The sequence below is a fragment of the Pleurodeles waltl genome, chromosome 5 (genome assembly GCF_031143425.1).
Source record: "Pleurodeles waltl isolate 20211129_DDA chromosome 5, aPleWal1.hap1.20221129, whole genome shotgun sequence".
NCBI lineage: Eukaryota > Metazoa > Chordata > Amphibia > Caudata > Salamandridae > Pleurodeles > Pleurodeles waltl.
This window is the reverse complement of record NC_090444.1, coordinates 1,670,313,592-1,670,339,304: the sequence shown is the minus strand read 5'-3', so window position 1 is coordinate 1,670,339,304 and position 25,713 is coordinate 1,670,313,592. Positions and strand designations below refer to the sequence as shown.

The following is a 25,713-nucleotide window of genomic DNA, read 5'->3' as shown; positions in this document are numbered from 1 at the left end:
CCTGAATTTTGACCCTTTGTCCTGAATTTTTTACAGTCCTGTCCAGAATTTGCCTCAGTGCCAGGTGGTCACCCTAGTTCCTACTCTTTTCATAGCCTCACTGTGCGCACCACTGGCTTCTCTCGAATATATTCTGAAAGCACCCAAAAGTAGTGACGTCTGAGAGGAGCGTCCCAAAATAACAGAAAATGCTGTAGGAAGGAAGGTTGTATGAGAACTGTAACAAGTAGGAAACACGTCAAAATGCATAGTAGACAGGCTGCTTGCTAGTGGGATGTGTGGCTTTCATGCTGCTTCTCCCGGCATCGACCCAAAAGTACTGTATAAAGATCAGCTTCAGTCTTGGAACAGGAAACCCAGGTAAGAAATGAATCGAGTATCAACCATATATTGGTACTGGAAAAATGTAAACCAGAAAGGCTGGCCACCATTGCCCCCGAAGGGGCACTACTGCTTTAATCTCTGTCCTCGCCAAGCAGTCCACAGCTGCTATTCGACACACATGCCTAGACTTTCTTCTTCTTTAGAGGGTTGCTAACCTGTTATGGTGGATTTGAGACTGAGCCTTCACGTAAGGGAGTTTGGAAAACCTGGCAGTTGTTAAAAACTGAATCAGATGAAGAATTCTTCAGCGACAGTAGATCATCGTAATTCTTTTAGGATTACTTGTATTGTTGATAATGATCTTCTACATAGTATGTGTTAACAAATATGACTGATTTAAATATTCTAATAATCTCCAAATCTAATTTTGAATTCCAGCGCTGGTAATACCAGATTTGTAGGTCTGGCTTGAGGGCATAGCTGTCGCCTTACTTTATGTTATCAGTACAGAAATAACTTTAGGAAGGATCACTGAAAAAGGGGCTTTATTCCCAATCAAATATTTGTTTGCTTGAGCTCAGAGTTTGATTGGGCCCAATTGTTTCTTTTGCTGAAAAGGAGTGCTTGCATTGTATTTTTTTTGCCTTCTGGGAAAGCTTATAATCAATACAGTTGAACTAAGTGGGGTTGGTAACAGGCAAGCATATAACGTAGGCTATAGGCTTGATCTGTTTATAATGAAAAGTTATCAAAGGCAAAAGGGCTACCGTATTCACTGTGAAAAGTATATTCTCAGCCAATGGGCCTTAGTGGTGGATTGTCCTTACGTTGTGTAAACATTTATAGACAGGTATTTTGATAATGGAAATTACCTTCGAAAGGAAGGGTTTCGGTGCCGACCGCAGCCTGTTACAAATATTCTTGGTATCATTGTTAGGCCTTTGTAGGAAGTATTGTATATTCTTTTGCCAAATGAAATTGTATTCATATTTGTATTGTTATGATGGTATACTGAAGATTAGTTTATGGCGAAAGCTATGGGGAATAAAGTGGGCCTGAGTTGAATTACCGTTTATTGATTCAGTGGAAAAGGTTATGTCAGTTGCTATAGTTTTATATTTTTTATTACTCACTATCACAACAAATGCTGTAGACCTGATTTATTGTAAAAATCATGTTAAATTCAGTAGTCATTTAAGGGAGGGTTGTTATTACATTGTTTTAAGGCCTGTAGATATATATTGTGCTACATGGATTCTCTCAAACTATTGTAGAAGGTAAGGATTTTGGTAATGGGTTCCCTCTCTGACAAACCTTATGCATAGAACATTTGCAATTTAATACTACTTGTTAACCCTCTTGGAAGGTGCTGTGTGTTGTCTTGTATACTTGAGGCTTACCTTTTGGGATAGATTATGGAGAATTCACTATTCCGAAATTGGTTAGGATGACAAAACAATGATAAGGCTATTGTACTGATGGGGTGTGTGGTTGTTGGTTGTCGTGACAAGCCACTGACAAACATATGGGGTTCATTGGTCTTTTGGGAAAAGTTATGTCAGATGCATTTGTCTTATCTGTTTATGACAAAAAGGTATGACAAAGGTAGTAGGCCTGACTTATTGTGAAATGCATTTGTCAAAGCCATTAGGCATTTAAAATAGATTGCATTACACTGTGTTGAAGGCCATTTTGTTACATGGAATCTCATAGATACATTTAGTAAGCACATTTTTTGGTTAAAGTTACCCATTCTTATTTGGGAATGAACATTTTTTTGCCAACTGTAGTTTTGTATGTATTTGTAATTTTGCTGACTGTTTGCCTGCTGGCATGTTAGTGAGAAAGCTAATGCTCGATGTAGTATGCCTGAGTTTGTGATGGTGACACACCAATCATAAAGATGACAGGCCTGATTGGTTCAACTGGGAGTGTTATATTAGATGCCATAGCACTGATCTGTGTTTTTATGGAAAGTTATGACAAGGACAGTAGACGTGACTTATATATTGTGAAATGCATACGTTAAAGCCAATAGTTCTTTAAGCGTGCTGAGTTTATGACTGTAGACAGTTTTTTTTAAGGGAATCTCACAGATTACCACATTAAGCCAGACCCTTTAGTGTTGTTTACACTTGTGACAAGCCTTGGTGGTAGACTTGCCCTTTGAGAATTCTTGTTATGAGTTTTTAGGAAGCTTGGTATATTGTTTTGTAAGCTGTCATTTTGTACTTATTTGTAATTTTATCGTTGTATACCAATGGTTACAGTATGCTGTAGCTTTTTATGCTGACACACTACTGATAAAGGATGTAGACATGAATGGTTCATTGGGAAACATTATGTGAGTTACCATGGGACTGATTATAAAAAGAATAATAAAAAAAGGCAGTAGGACGAACATATTATGAAAAGCATGTGTTAAGCCAATAGGCCTGTAAGGGTGGATTGATATTACATTGTATTCATGCCTCTGTGGACCGTAAATTTGTAAAATAGACTCTCACAGATTGCTGTAGTAAGCGAGGATGGTAGGTTGATTAAGCCCTTTGATATGTTCTAGGGGATAGGAGAGTGGGCATTATGCTAATCCTTGCAAGACCCCCATAGGAAAAATTTGCAGGTACAAAAGTCTGCTAGGCCCTTGTAATACAAAAATACTGCACATCAATAGACAGAGACTCTTTCGGTCTTCTCTTTTCTGTCTTGTTCGAGCGTTATTCACATATTGCTTCTTTTAATGTTGCTACTCCTTTGACAGCATACTGCTTGGGTCAAAGTGTTAGCCCATTTGTTCCAATGGCTCTATTGGCCTGTGAATGACTGCATTTTTTCTGATCACGTGCATCTTGGAATGGTACTATGCATAACTTGGTATTGCTTTTGCTACTCCATGATGGCCAGTATGTTGTAACTTTAAAACAGTGATACGCTTTATACAGTACCATTGCAAGACAACCACTTGCTGCTAAGTTGTATTTTATTTTTGGATTCTATGCACATTCTAGCAAAGTTTAGATGGTATCCTTTTTTACTCGTTTCTACTTGTATTCTTTTAATTTTCTTCTCTATAATTATTGAGCTTGTGTGTCAGAGGCTAATTTGGTGAATATAAGAATGACAGTGGCTGGATGATAGGATGTATGAATGCCAGAGTGAGTAACAGTGTGCCTGAGTGATGACTTATTAAGTGCCTAAACACTCCAGTGACTTAAAAAAAACACTTTAAGTTATAAGCTTTGTTGTCAACAGATACTTACAATAGTTCTAACAAAATGGCTTCCACAGCCTTTCAACAAATGGCCTTTTAGATATGTGCAGGTGCTGCACGAAGGGGTTGAGTACACCTGGACCAGGGTAGGGTGTACAGTTTGTACTCGACATCGATGACCTATATTGAAAGAGTCAATCGAATTAATTCTGGACTCCAGTCTTTGTGTATTTTTAATCATGGAATGCTGACTGAATGATGAATTATGCCAGAGCCGTGGCTGTGTTGCATTATTGTATTGCTCACTTTCCTTGGACATGCAAAAAAGAAGGATGTTTACCTACATTCTATAATGAAAGGCTGTAGTCTGTTGTCAATACATATAAACACTACACAGAATGCGACTGGGAATCTCAGAGACTTACACTACAAGGACAGTATTCTCTAAAATATGAATCATCTGCATTTTGCTTTGTACATCTCCAAGTCATGAAGCAGGGTTTGCTGATGCTTTTTTTATTTCTTTAAAAGGTCACCATTTGTACATCAAAACGCTCTCATCTAAGGAAATGTCACTATCCATTTGAATGTTCCTCACACTGGTTCAGCTACTTTTGTTTGTAAAGAAAAATATTTTGCATGAAATGACCCTAGAAATTGGTAACTATCCGCATATCCACCACACCTCACTGATTTTCTTTTCATACCATCACGGACAGTTAATCTGGTCTTTGAGTATGAAGGACACTCTTTTTGGCTATGATGTGGTCCTGGTTATCTGCTACACCTTCCTCACCCTCTTTCTCAATTTATTGCCACGTTTAATAGTACTTCTTTGTTATAGAGTTGTCTCCCCTTTTATATAAACTCACTCTGGACCCTCCTGCACTCAGAAATTGTCTACAGTTAGCTTGTTTACTGATTATCTGGAAGGCATTGGAGAACAGGCCTCGAAAAATCATAAAATGTTACTAGACCTGCAGGTCTAGTAACTTGAATAATCTACTTGACCTAAATGGGAAAAAACGGCCACAGCACACAGAGAGTAATGTCCAACAATGAAACCAGCAAAGATATTGCTGGTGTGGTACTGTAGGTTCGGAGAGGAATTGTGTTGAAATGAGTCTCAAATCCGGTTTGTAGATGTTGTCTTTATTTGTAGATGCTTAGAAAGCATTAGATCATCGTGGAGATACAGCCAACACGTGTTTCGTCACACAGGTGACTTTATCAAGGCTGGGGCCGTTGGTTTTTGAGTAGGTAAGTGGTGGTGTATGGTGACGAAGTATCTCTGTACTTAATGAATAGGGCTGAGTTGGATGGTACAGAACTGTAATTAGAATGGCTGCGCCAAGCAGCTACAGGTACGTAGGTAAGAGGCTTGTTTGGTAATGAAGATTGGGGAGGCCCTGATAAGCCTGAAAAGTAACCAGTAACAATACACGTTCGTACGAATACTGGAGTGCTCACCGCTTCGCTTCTTACTGGTTACTTTTCAGGCTTATCAGGGCCTCCCCAATCTTCATTACCAAACAAGCCTCTTACCTACGTACCTATCGCCCGACGCCCGGGACATCTTGTTTGGGGTCAAGGGCAACAAGTTCTTATGTTTACTTTGTCCTTGGGACAAGTAGGCCCAACCCTCTGCAGTACAAACCCTTTGGCTGCCTGTTTACAGAGAGTGGAACTCTCTGCAGTTGAGGTAATGTGTTTCCAAAGCTGTTCGAACTTGTATTTATGGTTCATTATTTGAAAGCCTTCATTATTAGGGTGAGTGCTGTAAATAAATGTTTTAAGGTCACACTTCACTACTGATGTTGGTTCCAGTACAAAAAAAAAAAAAACGTGTATACACATGTTTGAAAAGTTTAGGCTATGAGGCTAAGTATAATGCTCCCAGAATGCTCTCTGATTAGATGCAAATGAAGTGTCATTTAGTAAAATGTGTTGATGCATGCTAGTATTTCCCAAAAATATTTCTAATGGAAAATCAGTGTAACCATTTTCAACACGAATATGGGAAGCATGAAAATAAACAAACACTGACAAAGCCAACTGGTCTGACATATTTTTTTATAAGTCTTTTAGTTTCATCAATGCGTGTCTTGTTTTGACATGGCTTTTGTAACACTTTATTGTTGTGGGAGCTACCAGGCCCTCAACATTGTAACAAACACTGGCAAACCGCCCCCCCAAAGTTTTTGAACTCTAAAAGCACATGTTGCCACCAGTGGCATAACAAAGGCCCCGCAGCCGCCCTCCAGGGGGCCCCTTCAGTACAGCACCTGCCCTGAGTGAGTCTGGAGAGGGGGCTCCTCCATGTTCTTTGCAAAGGGGCACCCTCCAGTTTCGTTACGTCACTGATTGCCACTGTAGTTCCTGACACTGAACAAAACTACTTTGTGTGCCAATATGCTCCTTGTGGAAGAGCAGAATGCGATCACTCACAGTAAAGCCAGCCGTAAGAGAGAGAAATAGAAGTTTAATAAAAACAAAATGTCTTTGTTAACACCAGACCTAATTAGGGACCAAGACCCACATGTAGGTAGCTTTTTGCATGTCGCAAACAGCGACTTTTGCTGTTTGCGACATGCAAAAAGCACATTGCGATGCACAAACCCAGTTTTGCGATTCAGTAACCTGGTTACCGAATCACAAAACGGGTTTGCCACTCGCAATTAGGAAGGTGTGTTCCCTTCCTAATTGCGACTCGCAGTGCAATGTAGGATTGTTTTGTGACCGCGGGCGCAAACCAATCGCAGTTTGCACCCATTTCAAATGGGTGCTAACACTTTCGCAACCCACTGTGAATGTCACTGTAAACACTGTAAACATTTTTTCAGAGCAAGCAGTGGTCCTGCGGACCAATGCCTGCTCTGAAAAAATGAAACGAAAACGTTTCATTTTTCGTTTTTGTAATGCATCTCGTTTTCCTTTAAGGAAGCAGTCACAGACATGGTGGTCTGCTGTCTCCAGCAGGCCACCATCCCTGTGAGGGCCGCTATTCGCAAGGGGGTCGCAAATTGCGACCCACCTCATGATTATTCACTAGGTGAGCATTTGCGAATCCCTTGCGAATCACAGATGGTGTCAGGGACACCATCCTACATTCGGATTTGCGACTCGCAATTTGCGGGTCGCAAATCTGAACCTACCTACATGTGGCCCCAAATTCTTAAAGAAAGTCACAAAAGTGCACCCATGGTATATGTCGTACCCCTATAAAATATTTGTGAACTGTATTTTAGCATGGGTTAATACGCATGTGTAGATTTGCTCATGTGAAAATCTATTGAGCATTTGCAAGTTAATTTTCCCTCCGGCCACTTTCTTCCCAACCCTGGAAGAAGTTCTAATTCTGCCATTGTCAGGAGTAAATGTCCAACCTTTCTTATTATGGGAAAATATTAGAGAGAAGCTGGGGAAAATCTTTAAGACATGCAGGTTAGTAGGTTTGCAGACTCAAAGGCATTCCAGCCCTGGAACTATTGCTTACTGCTTCCTTCAGCCCCAGTATGCAGATCTGCAGAAAGGTGGCAAAATAAGGAAATTGCTACAGTAGGGATTGAAACTTCAAGTATTCAAGCCCTACTATGGTAGTAGCCCTGGCATAATCAGAGAGGCTATTACCAGAGCTCTTACATAATGAGATTGCTGCCATAATTTGTCGCCACACTACATGGCACCAAAGGGACAAGTAGATCTTTTTACAGGACAAGTAGATTTGAGAAGCAACCTGTCCCCTGGACAAGTAGATATTTTAATAAATTCCACACCCCTGTAACTGTAATGTACTTGACCTGTAAATGGGTCTCAAATTGTGTGATCCTAGACAAATAGTTCACAGAGTTGCCTTTTTCTTCATTCTCACATATGGTTGCACCTTCAAATATGTGAGCTCAGCATTTCTGCAGTACAAAAAAACCTCTTGTTTGATTAAGTAGACTAAAGCTTGCCGCATGTATCACAAAAATCTAGCTCATATATAGAGGACACATGACCCATGGCTTGCTTTTAGTTTACTAATAGCATTGCCATGAGGGCAGGAGTGTTTCTTAGTTTGTTGAAACACTCACTTTTAATAACTATATCATTAAACCATGATGTGGTAGCATACAGTCATTTACACACAGTAAATTTCCAAGAAATGTCCAAAAACCTTTCCACTAACTAGCAGCTTTACTGTTAAAACTATATAGTGTATTAACAATCTGTGAAAACCTGGTTTCAGAAAACATATCACGTAAAGTATTCTGATTTGTTTTCATCCCATCAAAATATTTTTTTATCACAGAAATAAAAAAAAATGGGCTTTCACAGCTACTGAAATATATTTTGAAATGTTTGTACAGTTGACCTAGTCAGGGCCTGGATGAGATACCTCCCTGCTCACCTGGTGCATAAAATTGTTCTGTTTTATTGATTATAATCCATAATCAATGCTCAGCTTGATGATAGTATTGTTTTTATCTATCACTTGCAGTTAAATAACCCAGCTCCAACCAAAAAAATAGAGAGAGATAATTTTTGATCGTCTTAAACAGTTTCATGCCTCAGAACACACACACAGCCTCACTGACTCCTGGTGGAGGCCAGAATAGAGTGCAAAACACATTAATAACATTTTAATTCAGACATGGTCTGGCATCAGCTGCATAGGCTACCTAGTGGTTGGGCAGAGCATAGATGTGGGTGACAACAAGATGCAGATCAGCTGGTCAGTCAATAGAATTTTTTATCATTCCTTCATGATGTGATTTTCAATGGAAACTAATAATATGAGTGTCCTAGTTAATTTCATTATGCGTGTAGAAAGTGTCTCTGACATTGATACAATTAAACTCTTCGACATGTTTTCTACTTTTGATCTCATTCAACATGTCCAGGGGCCTGCACCTCTGACAGGATACACATTAGATCACATTTATTCACAACTTAATCTTCTAAATATATGTTCTGCCTTGAATCTAACCTCAACCGACCACAAGGCTCTTTTAGGAAGCGCAGTAAAGGTCATAACCAAGGTCAGCGATGACCACATAATACACTAAGTATCGTTCCTGGTCGACGCGGCATCAATGTTAAGGCCCTGTTCACCCCAGAGCCGGTGGGCAGAAACATGAAGTCCTCTTAGGGCCGGCGGGGTTCAGGCCGCACAGGTGGCCTGAGGGTGGGAATAGTTTGGCGAACTCTCAATGACCCCCTTATTGTCCACCTTTTGAAGAAGCCTATCTTGGATCCTGGGGTTCTTTCCAAGTATTGCCCCATCTCTCTTCTTCTTGTGATTACTAAAGTATTTTAAAGCTGGATTAATTAGCTATCCCAGCATCTTGAGGATAGCAATCTTCTCAATTATTTCCAGCCAGGCTTCAGGCCCACCCTGAGCACAGAGACCTTGTTGATTGCCGCCAGCAATGACATTTGAATGATCCTGGTTTCTGGAGGCTTGACGCCCCTCATTCTACTAAATCTCTCAGCAGCTTTTGGCACAATGTCCCACAACATCCTTCTGTATAGGCTTTGTGTGGTTGGTCTAGAGTATAATTTTTTTCCTGGTTCACTCCTTTGTGGGCTTTAGGTCACAGGAAATGCTACTTGTCCCTGTTCCATTCTTCCTTTAAGGACCTTGTGGAGAACCACAGGGGGTCTGCTCTCAGCCCCAGCCTTTTCAATCTTCATATTGCTGCCATTGCTAGTTTGATCACATCCTTCGGCTTCCAGTTTCCTTCATATGCTGACGATACTCAGCATATTCTCCTCGAAGAGGTTCTTGCTCCCTTCAAGATTGCTTCAAGAGTTTATGGTAGAGGTCACTGATTGCATGAATGCCAACTCACTTCAATGTCTTTCTGATAAAACTGAGACCTTCGTGTTTGCCAACCCCTCCTATTTGTCATCTTGGTGCCTTCATTCTTTGAGAGCCAGCCCTTACACATCCACTAATGCTTGCAATCTTGGTGTCATCTTTGACACAAATTTGTTGTTTGATTCCCACATCCAGAAACTTACTTCCACCTGCTTCCTCACAATGAAAATATAAAAAATTAAAAAAATAGCATTATATTGAAATTACAGTTGACTCGTTCGTTCAGCTTTTTGGCAAAACTTAGCCCAGTTGCTGCTTATAAGCAGATTGCATTATTGGAGTGTCTTCTTTTGTGCAACTCTTCTGGCTTGCAGGCTACAACCCATCCAGAATGTGATAGATTGATTATTATTGAACAACCCTATATATTTTAGCATTTCTGTACATTTTAATACACTGCATTGGCTCTCCATTCAAAAGAGATGGCTTTTCAAGGTGCTCTGAATGTCACAAGGCATCCCACTCGTCCACTCAGAAGAACTATTTATTTTTACTTTTTACTAGGTGTCATACTTCAAGACCTCTGCATTCCTCTACTTCCTATCTGACTCTGTTTGGAGGTTTTGCAGAGCTTGCCCTGTAAGACAGCTTTCTTTGTGATTACTTGGAATGATCCGCCTCCATCACCGCCACCGATGACATCGACATTACTCTGGACAGAGGAAACACAGCGGCTCTCACCTTCGTGGACCTTTCTGCAGTGTTTGACATGCTCTCACACCCCATCCTCATCCAATGGCCACACAACATCGGAATCTAAGGACATGCATTCCCATGAATCTTCTCTTTCCTGACTGGAAGGACCTGGTCATTTTGCCTGGCACCATACACCTATGATGTCTGCTACCTCATCTGATTTCTGCAAGGATCATCCCCGAGCCCGAACTTTTTCAACGCATACATGATCCATCTAGGCAGCATCATCCACTCTCATGACGTCAATCAACCTTCCTACACCAACCAAACTCTGCTCATTATCTCCCTCCTGGGCAAGATGCCCAGGACCTGGATCAAGTTTAATGCCTGCGTGACTGAAATCACCCACTGGATGAAGATCAACTGTTTGAAGTTGAACATCGAAAAGATCGAAGTCATGATCTTAGAGAAAAGCACTTCACCTTGGGATGCCGCCTGGTGGCCAACATAGCTCAAACCAACAGAAGACACTCCAACACTCTTTTCAAGAACATTGGTATCATCATTAACCACAAATTTGACATGACCGCAGGACAGGACTTAGCGTTGGTGGTGCCCTGTGCAACAATGCTCATTGGCGCTCCCCAATGACCACCCTCCACCACTGAATCCCTCACTACCATCATTTAACAGTGCCCCTCAAGTCCCTATAACCCCTTTCTCTCAGATGCATTTAATTAGTTTTATATCGCCACTCATACCAGTGTAGGGTATCAGAGCACTTTACATTGCACACACATTACACAGAGACAATCAATCATAGATGCGTTAATCAGTGTATATGAATTGTTATATAAGACGGAGGACTATAGCATGTCATCCATACTGGTAGGCTGTATAGTTTAAAAGTGCTTAGTCTGAAGAAGCACAAACCCAGAATTTAAAGTGTAACATCATGGTTGGGGGTTCTCTTCAACAATAAGAATTGATTTCTACCTAAATTAACCATTTTTTGCAAAATTAGGATAGTGAAAGACGGGGGGAAAAATCAAAACGCTCTCACCCATACCTTGCAGTATGCATGCTGTTCCTTGATGATGCTTAATAGCTTGCTGTTCCATATTAGGATTTTAACTAATAAACTGCAAATAACAAAAGGACCTCTCTGACAAACGTGGTAACCCACTGACCTATTTGCATTATTTGCACTTTGTGATCTGCATGGTACACGTTCTTTGCAGCAGGCATATTAACCCTCTGCGCTACCTTAAAACGTCCACTAGAGAAAACTTCTATCTTTCTCCAGGTAGAACATTAAGCATCAGAGTTATCTTGACATATTTATTGTTGCCTGAAAATTGCTAGAGGCAAGGAACAGCAGGTGCTTTTAAAACCATAATACACTTGTAAACATGGTGCCCACACCCGAAGTCAGCACCCGTTGCGGTGGCACCGGTCACACTGCCCTAGAGCTGACCCTGCATGACCGCCCCATTTTAGCGCTGTCACTGCCTCATGCTTCCATACCATGAAGGTGCTAAGAAAGATTTTCAAATGGCTCCCAATCAGCACCCGGAAAACCGTCATACACCATTTCATCATAAGCTAGCTGGTCTACAGGAACACCCTCTGGGCCGGAATCAACAAAACAAACTCACCCAAAGGCTGCAGACCATTCAGACCTCCGTCACCAGAATCACTCTCAACCCCATGCCTCAATCCCATTGCATCACACCTGACGGAGATACACTAGCTCCCCATATACATACATATAAACATGCACTATTCAAACTTCTCACTCACACTTTCAAAGTGCTATATAACATTGGCCCAGCATCCATTAACAATCACATCTGTTTCACAAACATTTCAGACACCTTGGCTTGCCTGGACTCCTACTTGCATACATCCCATGCATGTGGAAAACCAGATCCAGCGGTCGAGACTTCTGTATCGCTCCTAAAATGCTAAAAAATCTGCGACTACACATAAGAGCCTCCTCCTCACTTCTTGAATTCTGTAAGAAGCTGAAGACCTGGCTTTTGAGTAGTCCTTCTAGGCCATAGATTTGGCTAGGCTCACACCTGCTCAGTGCCAGGATGCATTCCCGGGTGCTAGTGAGCTCTGCAGATCTACATACCACATAGCATCTCATAACATATGCTCAGAACAGATTCTATTTAGATACCACAAAGCCTCGAAAACCCATCTGTTTCAATAATCTCAGTGCACTTTCAACTACAGTAATAGGGCCAGGGCACCCACAGGTATATGTGCGCTCTACAAAACCCATAATCAAATCAGTGGCTCAGTGGTTAGAGTTGCTTGGATTAATGAGAGACTGTAAAAACGCAGTGGCTAAGAGTCGCCAAGGTTTCAAAGAAAACAGCATTGTAGTCAGACTATTAAGTAACAATAATTGTTACTGCTGTTTGTGTAGGAGGTAGCTAATCATCAGGCAAATGGGATGATTGGAGTCCTCTCATGGCCATGAAACAGTAGCTGGCATTTTTAGAAGGAATATACAGGGACAACCACTTTAAAGGAATTTTGTAGCTGTGTTAACTCCATTGCCTAGTTAGATTTGTATTTATGGGCTCAAAATAGGAGAAGATGGGGGGGACAGCAGTCCCACTTATATTTTCATTCAGTTTGTTTAAAGAAGTGTGGGCATCTGTTCTTGTATGCAAAGGAATAGGTCGTCTTGGTACTCTCATTGACTGAAACTCCTCCCCTTCATTAAGTATGCAGGTGCCATTTGAGATCTGCTTTGGTGAGACCATCCAGGATCGGTTGAGGGTTTTATAGGTGTAAGTACAAGTCACTTGAATGCTGATGTCAAAGGGAAAATAACATAAGAAGCACAGAAGCACAGTACTCCTTTAGGATATTGTTTCACAGAAACCTGAAGTGCAGATCCATAATTTCTATATTTACATTTTGGTTTAATGTATTTTATTTAATAAGTGAGTTGATTTAATATTGTTCATGACTTTGATCATGTTCATTAAGAATGCTCGTCTTAGAAAGAAGTGTAATTCTAAGCACCAGGACAATAGCTTCTGCTCTGCAACAGCTAGACGTTATCCCCAAAAATGGGGAATGATCATTGTGTAACTCAAGGAACTTGATAGAAATGCATCTACCCTTAGTGTATTTACATTTGTGTTCCTCTTGTGTTTTTCAAATAGTTTAATATTCTGTATAAGAAATCAGTAGAACTCTAATGTACAGTAAATTATTATACAGAACATTTTTAATATTTTGATAGATACAGAAGAAAAGGAAGTGGATGATATTTTTGGACTTAACGGACAAATAGAACACAAGATAATGTTCCTTAAAAAGAATGTGCCAAAAGACATGACGTTGGTGTTGATTGGTCATTCAATTGGTTGTTACATCATTTTGGAAATAATGAAGAGATTACCAGAGCTTAAGGTAAGTTTACATTTATAATTAATATTAATTGAAAGAGATTCCTGCCTGGAACAATTTTTATTATACTTCATCAAATAGCGTCTTACAATGTGATACCAGATTCTTAAATTGTTTTCTGTCATTATATTTTCCTGCAGTGTCCCAGTGTTAGGAATTTACTCATTCATGTTTGAGGAAATCGGAAATTTTTATATTTAAATAGAAACAAAATATTTAATGACGTCAACACAGTATTTTCTGATCAATGTTCTTATTGTTTTCCATTGGTCTAAAAAATATCTGTTGATTCATGGGTTACACAGAAGCAGTTGCTTGCAGTTCTGCTACACTTTCCAATGAAAAGGACTTTTTTATTTGCCTATAACTTTGGCCCCATCAATGGATCTGCACTAAATGTGGCACTCACTTAGCATGGTCAGCTAAGGCCTGGCTTTGCAAATTTTCTGCACTCTCATGCGGGGGTAAAAAGGTTGATGGGGGCAAAAAAGATGTGTTTTTCCGCTTTAGCTCCCATACAAAAAATTGCTCAAACCTACAGTCAAAACCACTTTACAGATTGACCCCAAGCTTGGCATGAATTTATGACTTTATTCTGAAAGTGTGCTTTTGTTGGTTTGGTATAAGTCTTTTTAGTAGCTTTAGCTATCTAAGCTTTTGGGAAAGGTGCTCAGTGGACTTGAAAACGTTAACAGTTTTGTATATCTTGTCAGTTGCAAAGCCATTTGTTGATTTGCATATAACTTTTGCACTGTTTGAGAAATATGCATGATATTTAACAGACACTTAGGGCCTGATTACGACCTTGGCGGATGGGATACTCCGTCACAAACATGATGGATATCCGCTCACCGTTTTACAAGTACCATAGGATATAATGGAACTTGTAATATGGCGGACTGGAAATCCCATCTGCGGAGTATCCCATCTGCTAAGGTCGTAACCAGGCCCCTAGTATGTTGAGATTTTGAAACCCATGCAGATGCATCTAGGTAGTTAAGAAAATAAGGAGAGGCAAACAAATGTCTGTGTGCTCATACTGTTCACACTGTGTGATGAAGCAGTAAATAAAATGGCAGAATCTTGAAAGGATTCGTTTTCCTACCGTTATGTCAAGTTTTGTGCCATTTCAACAAGGGAAAAGGGGTGGTTCAATAACATTTTTATTTGCTTATAACCTTGGTGCTGTTTGATGAATCTACATTAAATATGTCAGACAGTTAGCAAATTACACCAAGTGTAAGTAGTTCAGATCTTGGGAAGAATCAATTGAGGGGGGATCAAAGTTTTGTGTTCATGTGACCATCAAGAAACAGGTAAGTTATGGAGATGCCCTCTGTAGCTCCCTCACCAACCTACTTGAGCTCCCAGGGTAGACTTAATATATAAATCTGAATGTTTGGAGCAATGACCCTAGCAATGCATCACCACAACATCTCTGTTCATTCTAAAGACAACCTCCACCACTCCCACAACTTGAATGTAAAACAACATAACTAATAACTAAACATAGAAGATTTGTTTAATGTAAAGTATTTAGGACCTCATTACTAGTTTGGTGGACGGTTTAGGCTGTTCACCGAACTTTTGATGGGGAGGTTGACGTTATATTGGCTACCTCCCCACCGGGCCCATTATGAGTTTCCGCCCAATGGCTTAGCGGGAAACAGCCTACAGCATTATCTCCGCCTCTTCATCGAGCCGGCGGCAATGCTGTAGGATGCAGGGTGCACCAGCACCATCGCAATGCTCACTGTCTGCAAAGCAGACTGTGAACATTGCGTGGGTGCTGACCATGGGCAGTGCAGGAATCCCCCTGGGACCCTTGGCACCCGGTCTCTTCCAGCCTTTTCATGACGGTGCTACCGCCATGAAAAGGCTGGCCGAGAATGAGGTTGTAATCCCCATGGCAGTGCAGGACCGCCACAGCTGCCAGACCGCCGGGATCTCTGATCCTGGCAGTGCTGGCACAACCGCCATGGTCAAAATATGGCCTCGGAACATCCCAATTGACCGCCAGGCTCGTGATGAGGCCCTAAGTGTATGTTGGTTAAATAACTACAGATTGCGAAGACTGACACAGGAGAGAAAATAATAGCAAAGCCATTTAATCTTCCTGCAACATGTGCGTACAAATTCACTCTGTGCACAACCTGCATTTGTTTTCCACACCCATGAACTTCTGCATAGAACTGGTGCTCATAAACTATGCCTATTTCCGATTCACTCAGTCCAGGAACACTACCATCCACATCAGCATACTGGTCAACTACTCTGCTATATATTCCACCAAACCTTACCTTTCTTAAAAACACATTTCCACTGACATTTACCACCCTCCTTGGTAGTCCAAACTTACCACATCCTTTACGTACATGTCACGGATTTTTTATATAGACCTAATCATCATCTTTCACATGTGACCTTTTTTCTTTCATACTCTGCTTAATATGAAAAACACCTTTGGATTTCCTCTGATATAGCTCAACTCATCGCCTGATCTTGTCATCCATTGCATTCTCATGAATACCTCTCAAACCCTATTTTCTAATCCAGCTAGTGAGCTCTGCAGATCTGCATAACACATAGCATCTCATAACATATGCTCAGAACAGATTCTATTTAGATACCACAAAGCCTCAAAAACCCATCTGTTTCAAAATAGGTTTTCCCCATCACACTATGTGGGGAAAAACAGTATGTTTATAGCATGCTGTTGACAGCATCCTGGATTGCATTGGAGTTCCCAGTGTCCAGTGAAAACATGACACCAAAGTATGACTCATGCATTCCACAAAACCATTATCTCGAGCATGGCAGAGAGAAATTCTACCAGTGCCGGATTAAACCCTGTGGAGGCCCCTAGGCAGTCGCAATGTTGGGCCCCCTCGCATATTATCTCCTAATACGTTTTTAATTTTACCAACCAAGAATTTTAGTAAACCACTTTTATTCCACAAAACTAAACATTAACAATTATTAATGGTATTAAACAAAAATTAAATACATTTTTGTAAATTTTAATAACCCAACAAAACTTTAAATATTCACTTTCCTTAATTTGTTTGTGGTAAAATCTTTTAGGATATCTTGGAAGTCTACCTTTTGCAAGGAGTCGTATTCGGTGGCCATAATGGCAAGTGAGGTTAGTCGTTCTTGTGTCACTGAAAATCGATGACAATTTTTCAATAGTTTTAACTTCAACGAGGTTCATACACTAGTAGCTTTCATGATCATGAGACACCTATAAATTGTTAACGTCACATAACATTTGGGAATGTTGAGTGCACCATATTTTCAAAAATGAGTTTGTACGATTGTGATGCTGGCACTGTTTCTTCAGAATCTTCTAAATGTGATAAGAAATACTTTAAATGAACCATCTGCAAACTCCAACTCAATGTCCTCAGGATAATGCTCTCTACATCTTTGAGCAGCTTCTTTAATTCCTGCATCAGTCTTCGATGGGAAATCAACGAGGAATCCAAATAGAGAATGAACTTTGTTGTATGCTTCCACATGACGAGAAAGCTCTGCACATAACTTATCCAATATTGGTTGGTATGTTTCTTTCAAGATCAAATAAATATTATTTTGATCTGTTGTTGCGGGCCCCTAAAAGGAGTGGAGCCCATAGGCCGGTGCCTACTTTGCCTATTTGGTAATCCAGACCTGAATTCTAAAAGAGCTGAATTTCGATTGTCTAAAAAAAAAACAAAAAAAAACTGGCATTTCTTTTAATACAAGTAATCTCCATTGTCTGACACCATTTGTTTGTAAACCCTTCCCTCAAAAAATGGTTTTAAAAAAAAGCCTATAACTGCCTCAAAAACTGTTTTAAAAAAGTGTATATATGCATTTGGATTTGGTTCAGACATGAACTACACCTGCAATCAGTTAGCAAGTGCCACTCCCAACTTATATTTTCCCAGTAGCTTATGAAAAGGTTACACAAAATGGACTGCTAGTTTATACAATTGTTAAGGTGCGTTAGGTGCATTAGAAATCTTCAAACTGGTAGAACAAACCACACAATCCTCAACTACTTCGCCAAGCTGAGCATCCCTACACGGCTACCAAATGTAGCCCTAATTCTCTTTTTAGAGTTTGATCTAGATATCCCTGATGACCTAGCTCAATAATCCTAAGTCTCAGATTTGCAGGAGGTACAAATGACCCTCCATGTATGAACAGCTCGTCCTTCTCCAAGGACAGCTCCTCTGCCACCTTGATAAAAGATTGAATTTTAAACTGGTACCAACATCTCCTTGGGCCATCCAATGATAAGTTCCTGAACAGCTTGTAGTGCCTAATCCTCCTCTATTGTGTGAAACCACTCTTCAGTGAAACTTCCTAACTGACAAACATCTAAAGCAGCAACTAAACACTGTATGTATTTATCTATGTATAGCGCAAACCTAGCCAAAAGCCAGAGGAGCACTGCACATGGTCAAAGGCAAGCATAGAGTCAATGAGTAATAAAAGAAGAAGATGTAGTATTCCTTAATGAAATGAGTCTTCAACTGTTTCCTGAATGGAGCAGTGTTGGGGCGTTTGTGATGGAAACTAGGATCTTGTTCCAGATCCTGGCTGCATAGCTGGAAAAGGTCTGTTGTTTTATTTTTCTTTTGTGCACTTCTTAGCCTGCAGTCTGAAGGTGTCCTGGTTTCAGGTGAACTGCCAGCAACCATCACAAATGCTCATTATAATCATCATCACTCTGAAGGTCTCTCAAAATCTTATGCAAATAGATCTTGACAAGTAGTTTGCCCTGATGTTTTTCCCCGATATGTGTTTGACTGTTAAATTGTACTGGAGTATCTTAAAACACAATCTTGCAATCTTGGCAGTGTGATCTCAAAATAAAATTCAGGTACTTTATAGTGTGTAACCAACAAACTTCCTTTTCTCCAAAAACGTTTAAATATGTCAACTGCACAACACATTAGTCATTCTCTTTTGATAACTGAATAAACCTTTTCACTAGACTGTAACGCTCTAAATATAATACTAATTTTCTACATATGCCCACTCTCACACTCTCTCTATTTGTTCAATCATCCCACATTTACTGACATCTACAATCACATCACATTCTCTGGTACAAACATAAGGAGATAATACTTTCTCAAGTACTATTTCATTTCATAGTCTTGATTTCTGACTCACACAAATCATTCCATACAAAATCCTTCTTCTTAAGCATGGATCTCAAATTCTCAATCTGAATAAATTTGGGGTCAAACACACATACTCTCAAAATGGCATTACTTGGTCCGAATCAGTGGGAGTCGGTACTTGAGCAATAGCTTCAGCAAGACTACGGTGAGGCTGTACCCCTTTCTCTAGCAAAATCACATTTATGTATGTTGGCTACTGTGTCCACCTCATTTAATCCTGAAAGCAGCAGCAGAGGCTAATCCGAAAAACATACTCCTGAAGAACCAACTGGCGATAAAAAAGCTGTAGGATTAGTAGATTTTGGATCCAACACCATCTTGTGATATGTGGAAACCAGGTCAAACTTGATGAAGTACCTTGTACTAGCAAATGTGGTCAAAATGTCATCAGTCAGTGACAAAGGATGCAAGTCCATCCATATCTTCTTGTTTAAGCTCCTGAGGTCCACACACTGTCTTAATTTGTCATTTCTTTTGCATGTCAGAAACAAAGAAGACAGCTGTAAAGAGAACTCCACTGGTTTAATGGCCCCCATCTTAACACATTTTCTTGAGGTGATCTGCAAGATCTTCCCTAATACTGAACTGTATGTTCCTCAAAGTATGTTTAAAGTGAATGGCACCTCCTTTCACTCACTCTTTGTCTCAACCCTTTTACCTCTCCTAATTTGTCTGAGAATACCTTTTTAAAAGAATGAAACCACTTCAGCTGTTCACCTTTCATTACCTCACCTCCAAACAATATTTAGTCTGTTGGCCCAGGTTTCAAAGTCATCTCACAAAGACTCTGGTGATCCCAACCTAAAATTTTGAGATTCCTTTTTGCCACCTGCACTTTTCCCTGGATTTTATGATTTGTAAAACTATTCAAAGTACTATAGGAGCTCCATTATCTTCCCTACATAAGACATACATTTGTAGTTAGTAAAATCAATCATCACCTGCTAAAGCGGCATCAATTGTGTTAGAGCCAGGTTTTCCAATGTCAATCAATTTTCCTGTAGTTGTCTATCCTTGCAACTGTTTGATCACTTATAAGCTGTGAAATGAAATTTCCAAAATTGCAATCTGCAAGGAATATGGTCTATGCTACCATGAACATATTAGTAGACTCATCCTGGTGCTCCTCCCAGGTGACAAAATGTATGTCTTATGACCATCAACTCTGCTGTTCATTAAATTGTTATCTACTTTATACACCGCATTCTGATACTTAACTCATCTTCATCATCAATAAATTCATGTGAAGGGAGATGTTTAAATATAGCTTTTCTTTCAAACTCCCAAATTATACTCCAATAAACCTTGTTTGCCATCAAGACAATATCTGTTCTAAATAAAGTTTACTCCTTTATAGGTGAATCTCCAGGGAATTTTAGAAAAAGGGGGTGGTGGATTAACACTGCATTTTTCTGTACGAAATTGTTTAGTAAATAGTATATAGTAGATGAGGATAAACAGTAGGGTATTAAGAAAAAACTTCATGATCCAAAGTCCAATTCACTCAACCTATTCAACCAGTAACAGAGGTGCCTCATTCCAAAGGTGAGCATGTCACTGATGGTGAGAAATGCAATTACAATTGGTGAAGGTGAGCATATCACAATGATGTGACACATAGGGCCTCATTACAAGTGTGGCGGTCTTATGACTGCCACGCTCACGGTTTACGACCTCGTCCCCTGCCAGCTTTTTAATGGCAGTAATACCGCCATGAAAAGGCTAGCGGAGAACAGGTCCAGGGGGCCCCCCTGCCCAGCACCATTGCAATGTTCACTGTCTGCTTTCCAGACAGTGAACATTGCGAGGGTGCTGGTGCACCCTGCTGGATACAGCGCGTCCCCCTGCTCAATTACGAGCCAGAGACAATGCTGTAGCCTGTTTCCCGCTAGGCCAGGGGGTGGAAACATAGGTTTCTGCCCGCCGACATAGCGGGAAACTCTTAATGACTCCGGTGGGGAGGTCATTGCATAGGCGGTGGCCACCCTGTCGGGAGCTTGATGGATGGAGTTTTCCGTCCGCCAAACTCTTAATGAGGTCCATAGTCTTTAATTGGCACTTGAATAAATAATGCCAACACTAAGAGTAAAGTTATATATAGGTGAATACTTTACTGCTAAGTGTTAGATGGTGGTATAGATTCCATAAAGTTTACTATGAATAACAAAGAGTTTGAAAATGTGCTCTGTATTTTTTATGTGTCTCGCACCTCAGTGCATTGCTGCCTGATCCAAAATGGTGAAACGCTGATGCTTGGTAAACCTCAGTATCTCATAAACGTCATACGTCTCGCACTTCAACGCATTGCTACTCAGTTCAAGATAGAGGCACACTGACCCTTTTCATCCTCAATGTGTCTTCTCATTATCCAAGTCAGCCTGGTATGAGATGTGCTACGTGTGGCTACTGGAGCTGTGTATTAATTAACTTTTGTCGCTCGAGTTGTTGTGCACCACCTCAAAGCCCACTGCTGATCCTCAGCAGCTTGGATCTAACCCCAAAAAATATGAATAGAGCAAGTCCATTTTCCACAATCCTAGTCAGGGTAAGACACACACAATACAAATCATCCTGTGCCCACCCTCTGGTAGAATGGCACTAAGCAGTCAGGCTTAACTTAGAAGGCAATGTGTAAAGTATTTGTGCCATAAATCATATAATAACACAGTGAAAATATCACCAAAATGCACCACACAGGTTTCGGAAAATAGATGATATTTATCTGAATGGAATAAGATCAAAACAATAAAGATCCAATAAGCACAAGTTGAAATATCACTTTTGCAAGTTTAAAAAGGGTCTTAACTCTTAGAAATCAACAGTTGTCTCTTGATTACACAAAGTATCTGGTTTGAGTAAAAAATAACACGCACCAAGACCACAGAGGAGGAGATGCGTGGAAAAATATCAGTCAGATTTTCTGATGCGGCACAGATGATGCGTCATTGCTTTCCACGCTGCAAGGGGCTTATGCCATTTTTCGGCGTGCAATCCTGGTTCCTCACTGCGACGCGGGGATCTTTTTGACGCCCAGAGATGATGCGGGGAAATCCTGGGCATGCTGGAAGAAGTCACAGGTGTTGTGTCGATCCGGTGTGGCGATGCATCAAATTGTCTGTCGTGCAGCAGGTGCTGCGTCGATTTTCCACTCAGGGAATCGCCTGCGTTGTTCCGGTTCAGCAGTGCATTGATCCGGTGGGGCTTGAATCTTCTGTCGCAAGGCGCAGGTGCAGTGTCGAATTTCCCCTCAGGAAGTCGGGCTGCGTCGTTTCGGTTCAGCTGTGTGGTGATTTTCTCATCGCAAGACAGGCTGTGCGTCGATTTTTGGTGAACAAGGAGTTTCCTGAAGAGATGAAGTCTTTTTGGCCCTGAGACTACAGAAAACAGGAGACAAGCTCAATCCAAGCACTTGAGGAGCACTTCTCAGCAAAGTTAGAGGGCAGCAGGGAACAGCCGGGCAGCAGTCCTTCTCAGCAAAGCAGTCCAGATGAGTCCTTTGGGCAGCCAGGCAGTTCCTCTTGACAGGTTGCAGGTTCATGTCCAGAAGTGTCTGAGTTGGTGGGGTCAGAGACCCAGTTTATATACCCCAAAATGCCTTTGAAGTAGGGGAGACTTCAAAGAGTGGTTTTGAAGTGCACAAGTTTCGCTTTCAGTACAGGTCTATCTGCCAGGGTCCTAGTAGGGGGCTTGGCCGTCCATTGTGTGAGGGCAGGCCACTAGCCTTTGAAATGTAAGTGTCAGGCCCTCCACCCTTCCATCCCAGGAAGACCCATTCAGTATGCAGATGAGTGCAGGTGTAACTGAGTGTCCTGTGTTTGTGGTTGTCTGGGTGAAATGCACAAAAAAGCTGTAAACCAGCCCAGCCCAGACGTTGATTGGAGACCGGCTGTAAGGCACAGATGGATTTTCTAAAAGTGGCATTTCTAAAATAGTAATGTAAAATCCAACCCCACCATTAAGCAGGATTTTCTATTACCATTCTTGCCATACTGAATGTGACCTGGTTACCCCTTTCTGATCAGAATCTACCTCTTATACAGTAAATAAGGGTAGCCCTAATGCTAGCCTATGAAAGGAGCATGCCTCGCAGTAGTGGAAAACTAATTTAGGAGTTTTCCCCTATCAGGACATATAAAAAACACATGTATTTGTCCTGTTTTTTACCTACATAGCACCCTGCCCTATGGGTTACCTAGGACCCACGTTAGAGGTGACATATGTAGAAAAAGGGGAGTTTAAGGCTTGGCAAGTGGCAGTGAAACTGCACACATAGGCCTTGCAATGGCAGGCCTGAGACATAGTTAAGGGGCTACTTGTGTGGGTGGCACAATCAGTGCTGCATGCTCACTAGTAGCATTTAATTTACAGGCCCCAGGCACATGTAGTGCACTTTACTGGGGACTTACAAGTACATTAAATATGCCAATTGGGTATGAGCCAATGTTACCATGTTTTTAGAGAGCGAGCACATGCACTTTGGCACTGGTTAGCAGTGATAAAGTGTCCAGAGTCCTAAAGCCAGCAACAATGAGGTCAGAAAAAGAAGAGGAGGAAGATAAAGTTTTGGGGTGACCCTTCACAGAGGCAGTTTCCAACACTAGTCACCAATATTGTCAAATTCAATGATCGTTGGGAAACCGGTAAGCATTGACGATGTTTTAAATACTACCACAGCCCTTTGTAGCTCCAGCACCAGTTGCCTGGAGCTCCCGGGTTAGACTTTGAACATGCATGCCATTCAGAATGTTTGGAGCAATGAGTCAAGCAATGCATCCCCATAACACAAAGCTAAAGAAGGGGTCAGAAATATTTTTGATTTTCTAATAGTTGGCTAAGGTCCAGCTTGGCAATTTTTGTGCAGATCCATGCAGGGGAAAAAATTAAGGAAGGATGAAAAAAGGTGTTCTTTCCCTTGTTTTCTTCCATATGAAATCTTGCTTGAGCCTAAACCCTGAAAAGATTTTACACCAAGTTTGTCATGAGAGTAGAACTTCACTCGGAATGCATGCTTTTGGTGGTCTAGTATTAAACCGTTCTGATCACTGAAAGAATATCAGAAACAAATATATTATGTGGACAGAATATCATGTCAAAAATATCAAAGACCAAAATATCGATAAAGTGAGTGCAAATAGGTAAGTATAGATTTACTATTCTTAATTCCACATCTACGTACTTTGAAGATATATATTGTCAAGGTACATATATGTGAAAGTAAAATATAGTAAAACTTTGCTTACCTATCGAAACTTACCTTCACAATATTTTTGTCTTTGATATCCTTGACACAATATTTTGTCCCTGATATTTTGTCTAAACTCCATCCGGTCAGTTGTTTTTGAGACATAAGTGTTTAAAAAGGTAGCAGGTGAGAATTAAAGGTTTAACACTTTTGTATTGCTCTGTGTTTTGGATTCCCAGATACTCCACAAGTCAAGAAATTCAAAGGACTCTGATTGAATGTTGTTGTCTGCAGTGAGGTTTCCAAATTATGCACACCTCAAAAACCAGTTCACTGAAAAAGTGTACTTAAAACCTGAACTGAGTTATGCTTGTAGCTTGAAGGTGGCTATGTGTTTTCAGCATTTCTTTAATCTTTATTGTGCTTAAAAACACAGTTAAAGTGTAGGTTTGGTTACAAATTAAAACCAAAAAAAAACAATGATATCAGAAGTTATTTTTAGGACCACAAGCCATAGCTTGCAGAATGCCAGCTTTCTCTGCACCTTGAGTTAGGCCATGCACAACAAGGGTTGGTTACAGGCGGCCAGGCCTTGAGCCCGTCTTGCAGCCTATGAGCCAACATCCGTTGTGCAGGGCTTTTAGCTGTGCGCAACAAGGGTTGGCCGCAGAGTACCACCATGCCTCAGAGACTAGACTCCAGCCAGACCATGCTCCCAACCTGATGCGTGTGGCTGATTCCCCTGTTAAAAAACATTCCTATTCTTCTTATCCGTATTTTTTTAACTTCACTGTTTGCTTTGTGATTGAATTTATCCATAGTTTGCCTCGTCACATTCTACTTGACAGCCATATTGGAGAAAAAATATTGTATGGACGGCCAAGCACAACAGCAATGCACCGAATACTTTCGGACCCCATTTTTTCTCAGGATTCACAAATCCGGGACACTCCTCGGGCCCAGCGAATCCCATGATAAAAATATTTTTTCCATAATCTTAGTGCCAGGGGATCCTTTTGGGGTCCCCCCCCCACATTGGATAAAGATCAGAGTAGGTTTACCCTACCTTCTTAAAGCCTTTTTCTTTTTACGGTCTCCAGCTCTGTGCTTGGGGCATCCGGATTGGTGTTGGCCATTCCAACAGACTTTTTCAGTGCCAGCAATCCAGTCACTACGTTGCAGATTTGAAAGTCTGTAATGCACAGTGGTAGGAAAAGATTCCATATCCAGTGACGTATTTCATTTTTTTAATTGAATTCACAAATTGTCTATGGATTTGCAAATCTGTGAAATATGTATGTATTAACGGCCCTTATAGCTCTAAAATGTAACCTCTTCGTGCTCAGACTTGAGCATTTTTAAACATAAATTTCTCAAACATCATCGAACAAGTTGACACCATAGTACATTTCTTTTTACATACCAAATTTGGTGTCATTCTGTTCAGCCGATTTTTTTGTTATTGATGACCAAAAAATCAAAGGGGACTTAAAATGTGAAAAGTCACTTTGGAAAAACCTGTTTTTAAAAACTTTTTTTTAGATAACTTGCTTGATGGATCCGCACAAACCTTGGTATGAAGTGGATGCACTCCTATTTCTTTTTTTTTTGTAGGAAATGCAGCTTTGTCAAAGTTTTTAAGGAAAAAATGCCTTGTTGCAAATGTTGCAATTACCAATGATGTCATAGATGTCATGGCTGATGTAATATGTGAGGTTATTAGCAGTGCATGCAAAGCAGCAAGTTATAGTTACCGTATGGCACGGGTTATAGTTTATTTAGATAAGTATAACAATAACTGCTGAATTTCTATGGTTTTGTGCGTGTAAGCTCTGAACCTAACTATAACGTCCCTGTATCCTTTGTTTTATTAGTG

The 25,713-nt window shown here is 40.7% G+C and overlaps 1 protein-coding gene across 2 annotated transcripts in view; it reads left to right on the top strand.

Moving 5' to 3' along the window:
* LDAH (lipid droplet associated hydrolase) overlaps window positions 1-25,713 on the top strand; it is a 711,314-nt gene that overhangs the window by 302,791 nt on the left and 382,810 nt on the right. For both annotated transcript variants that reach the window (XM_069236004.1, XM_069236005.1), the window contains exon 4: window positions 13,309-13,478. In XM_069236004.1, the coding sequence (XP_069092105.1) occupies window positions 13,309-13,478 (170 nt within the window). The remainder of the gene's footprint in view (window positions 1-13,308; window positions 13,479-25,713) is intronic.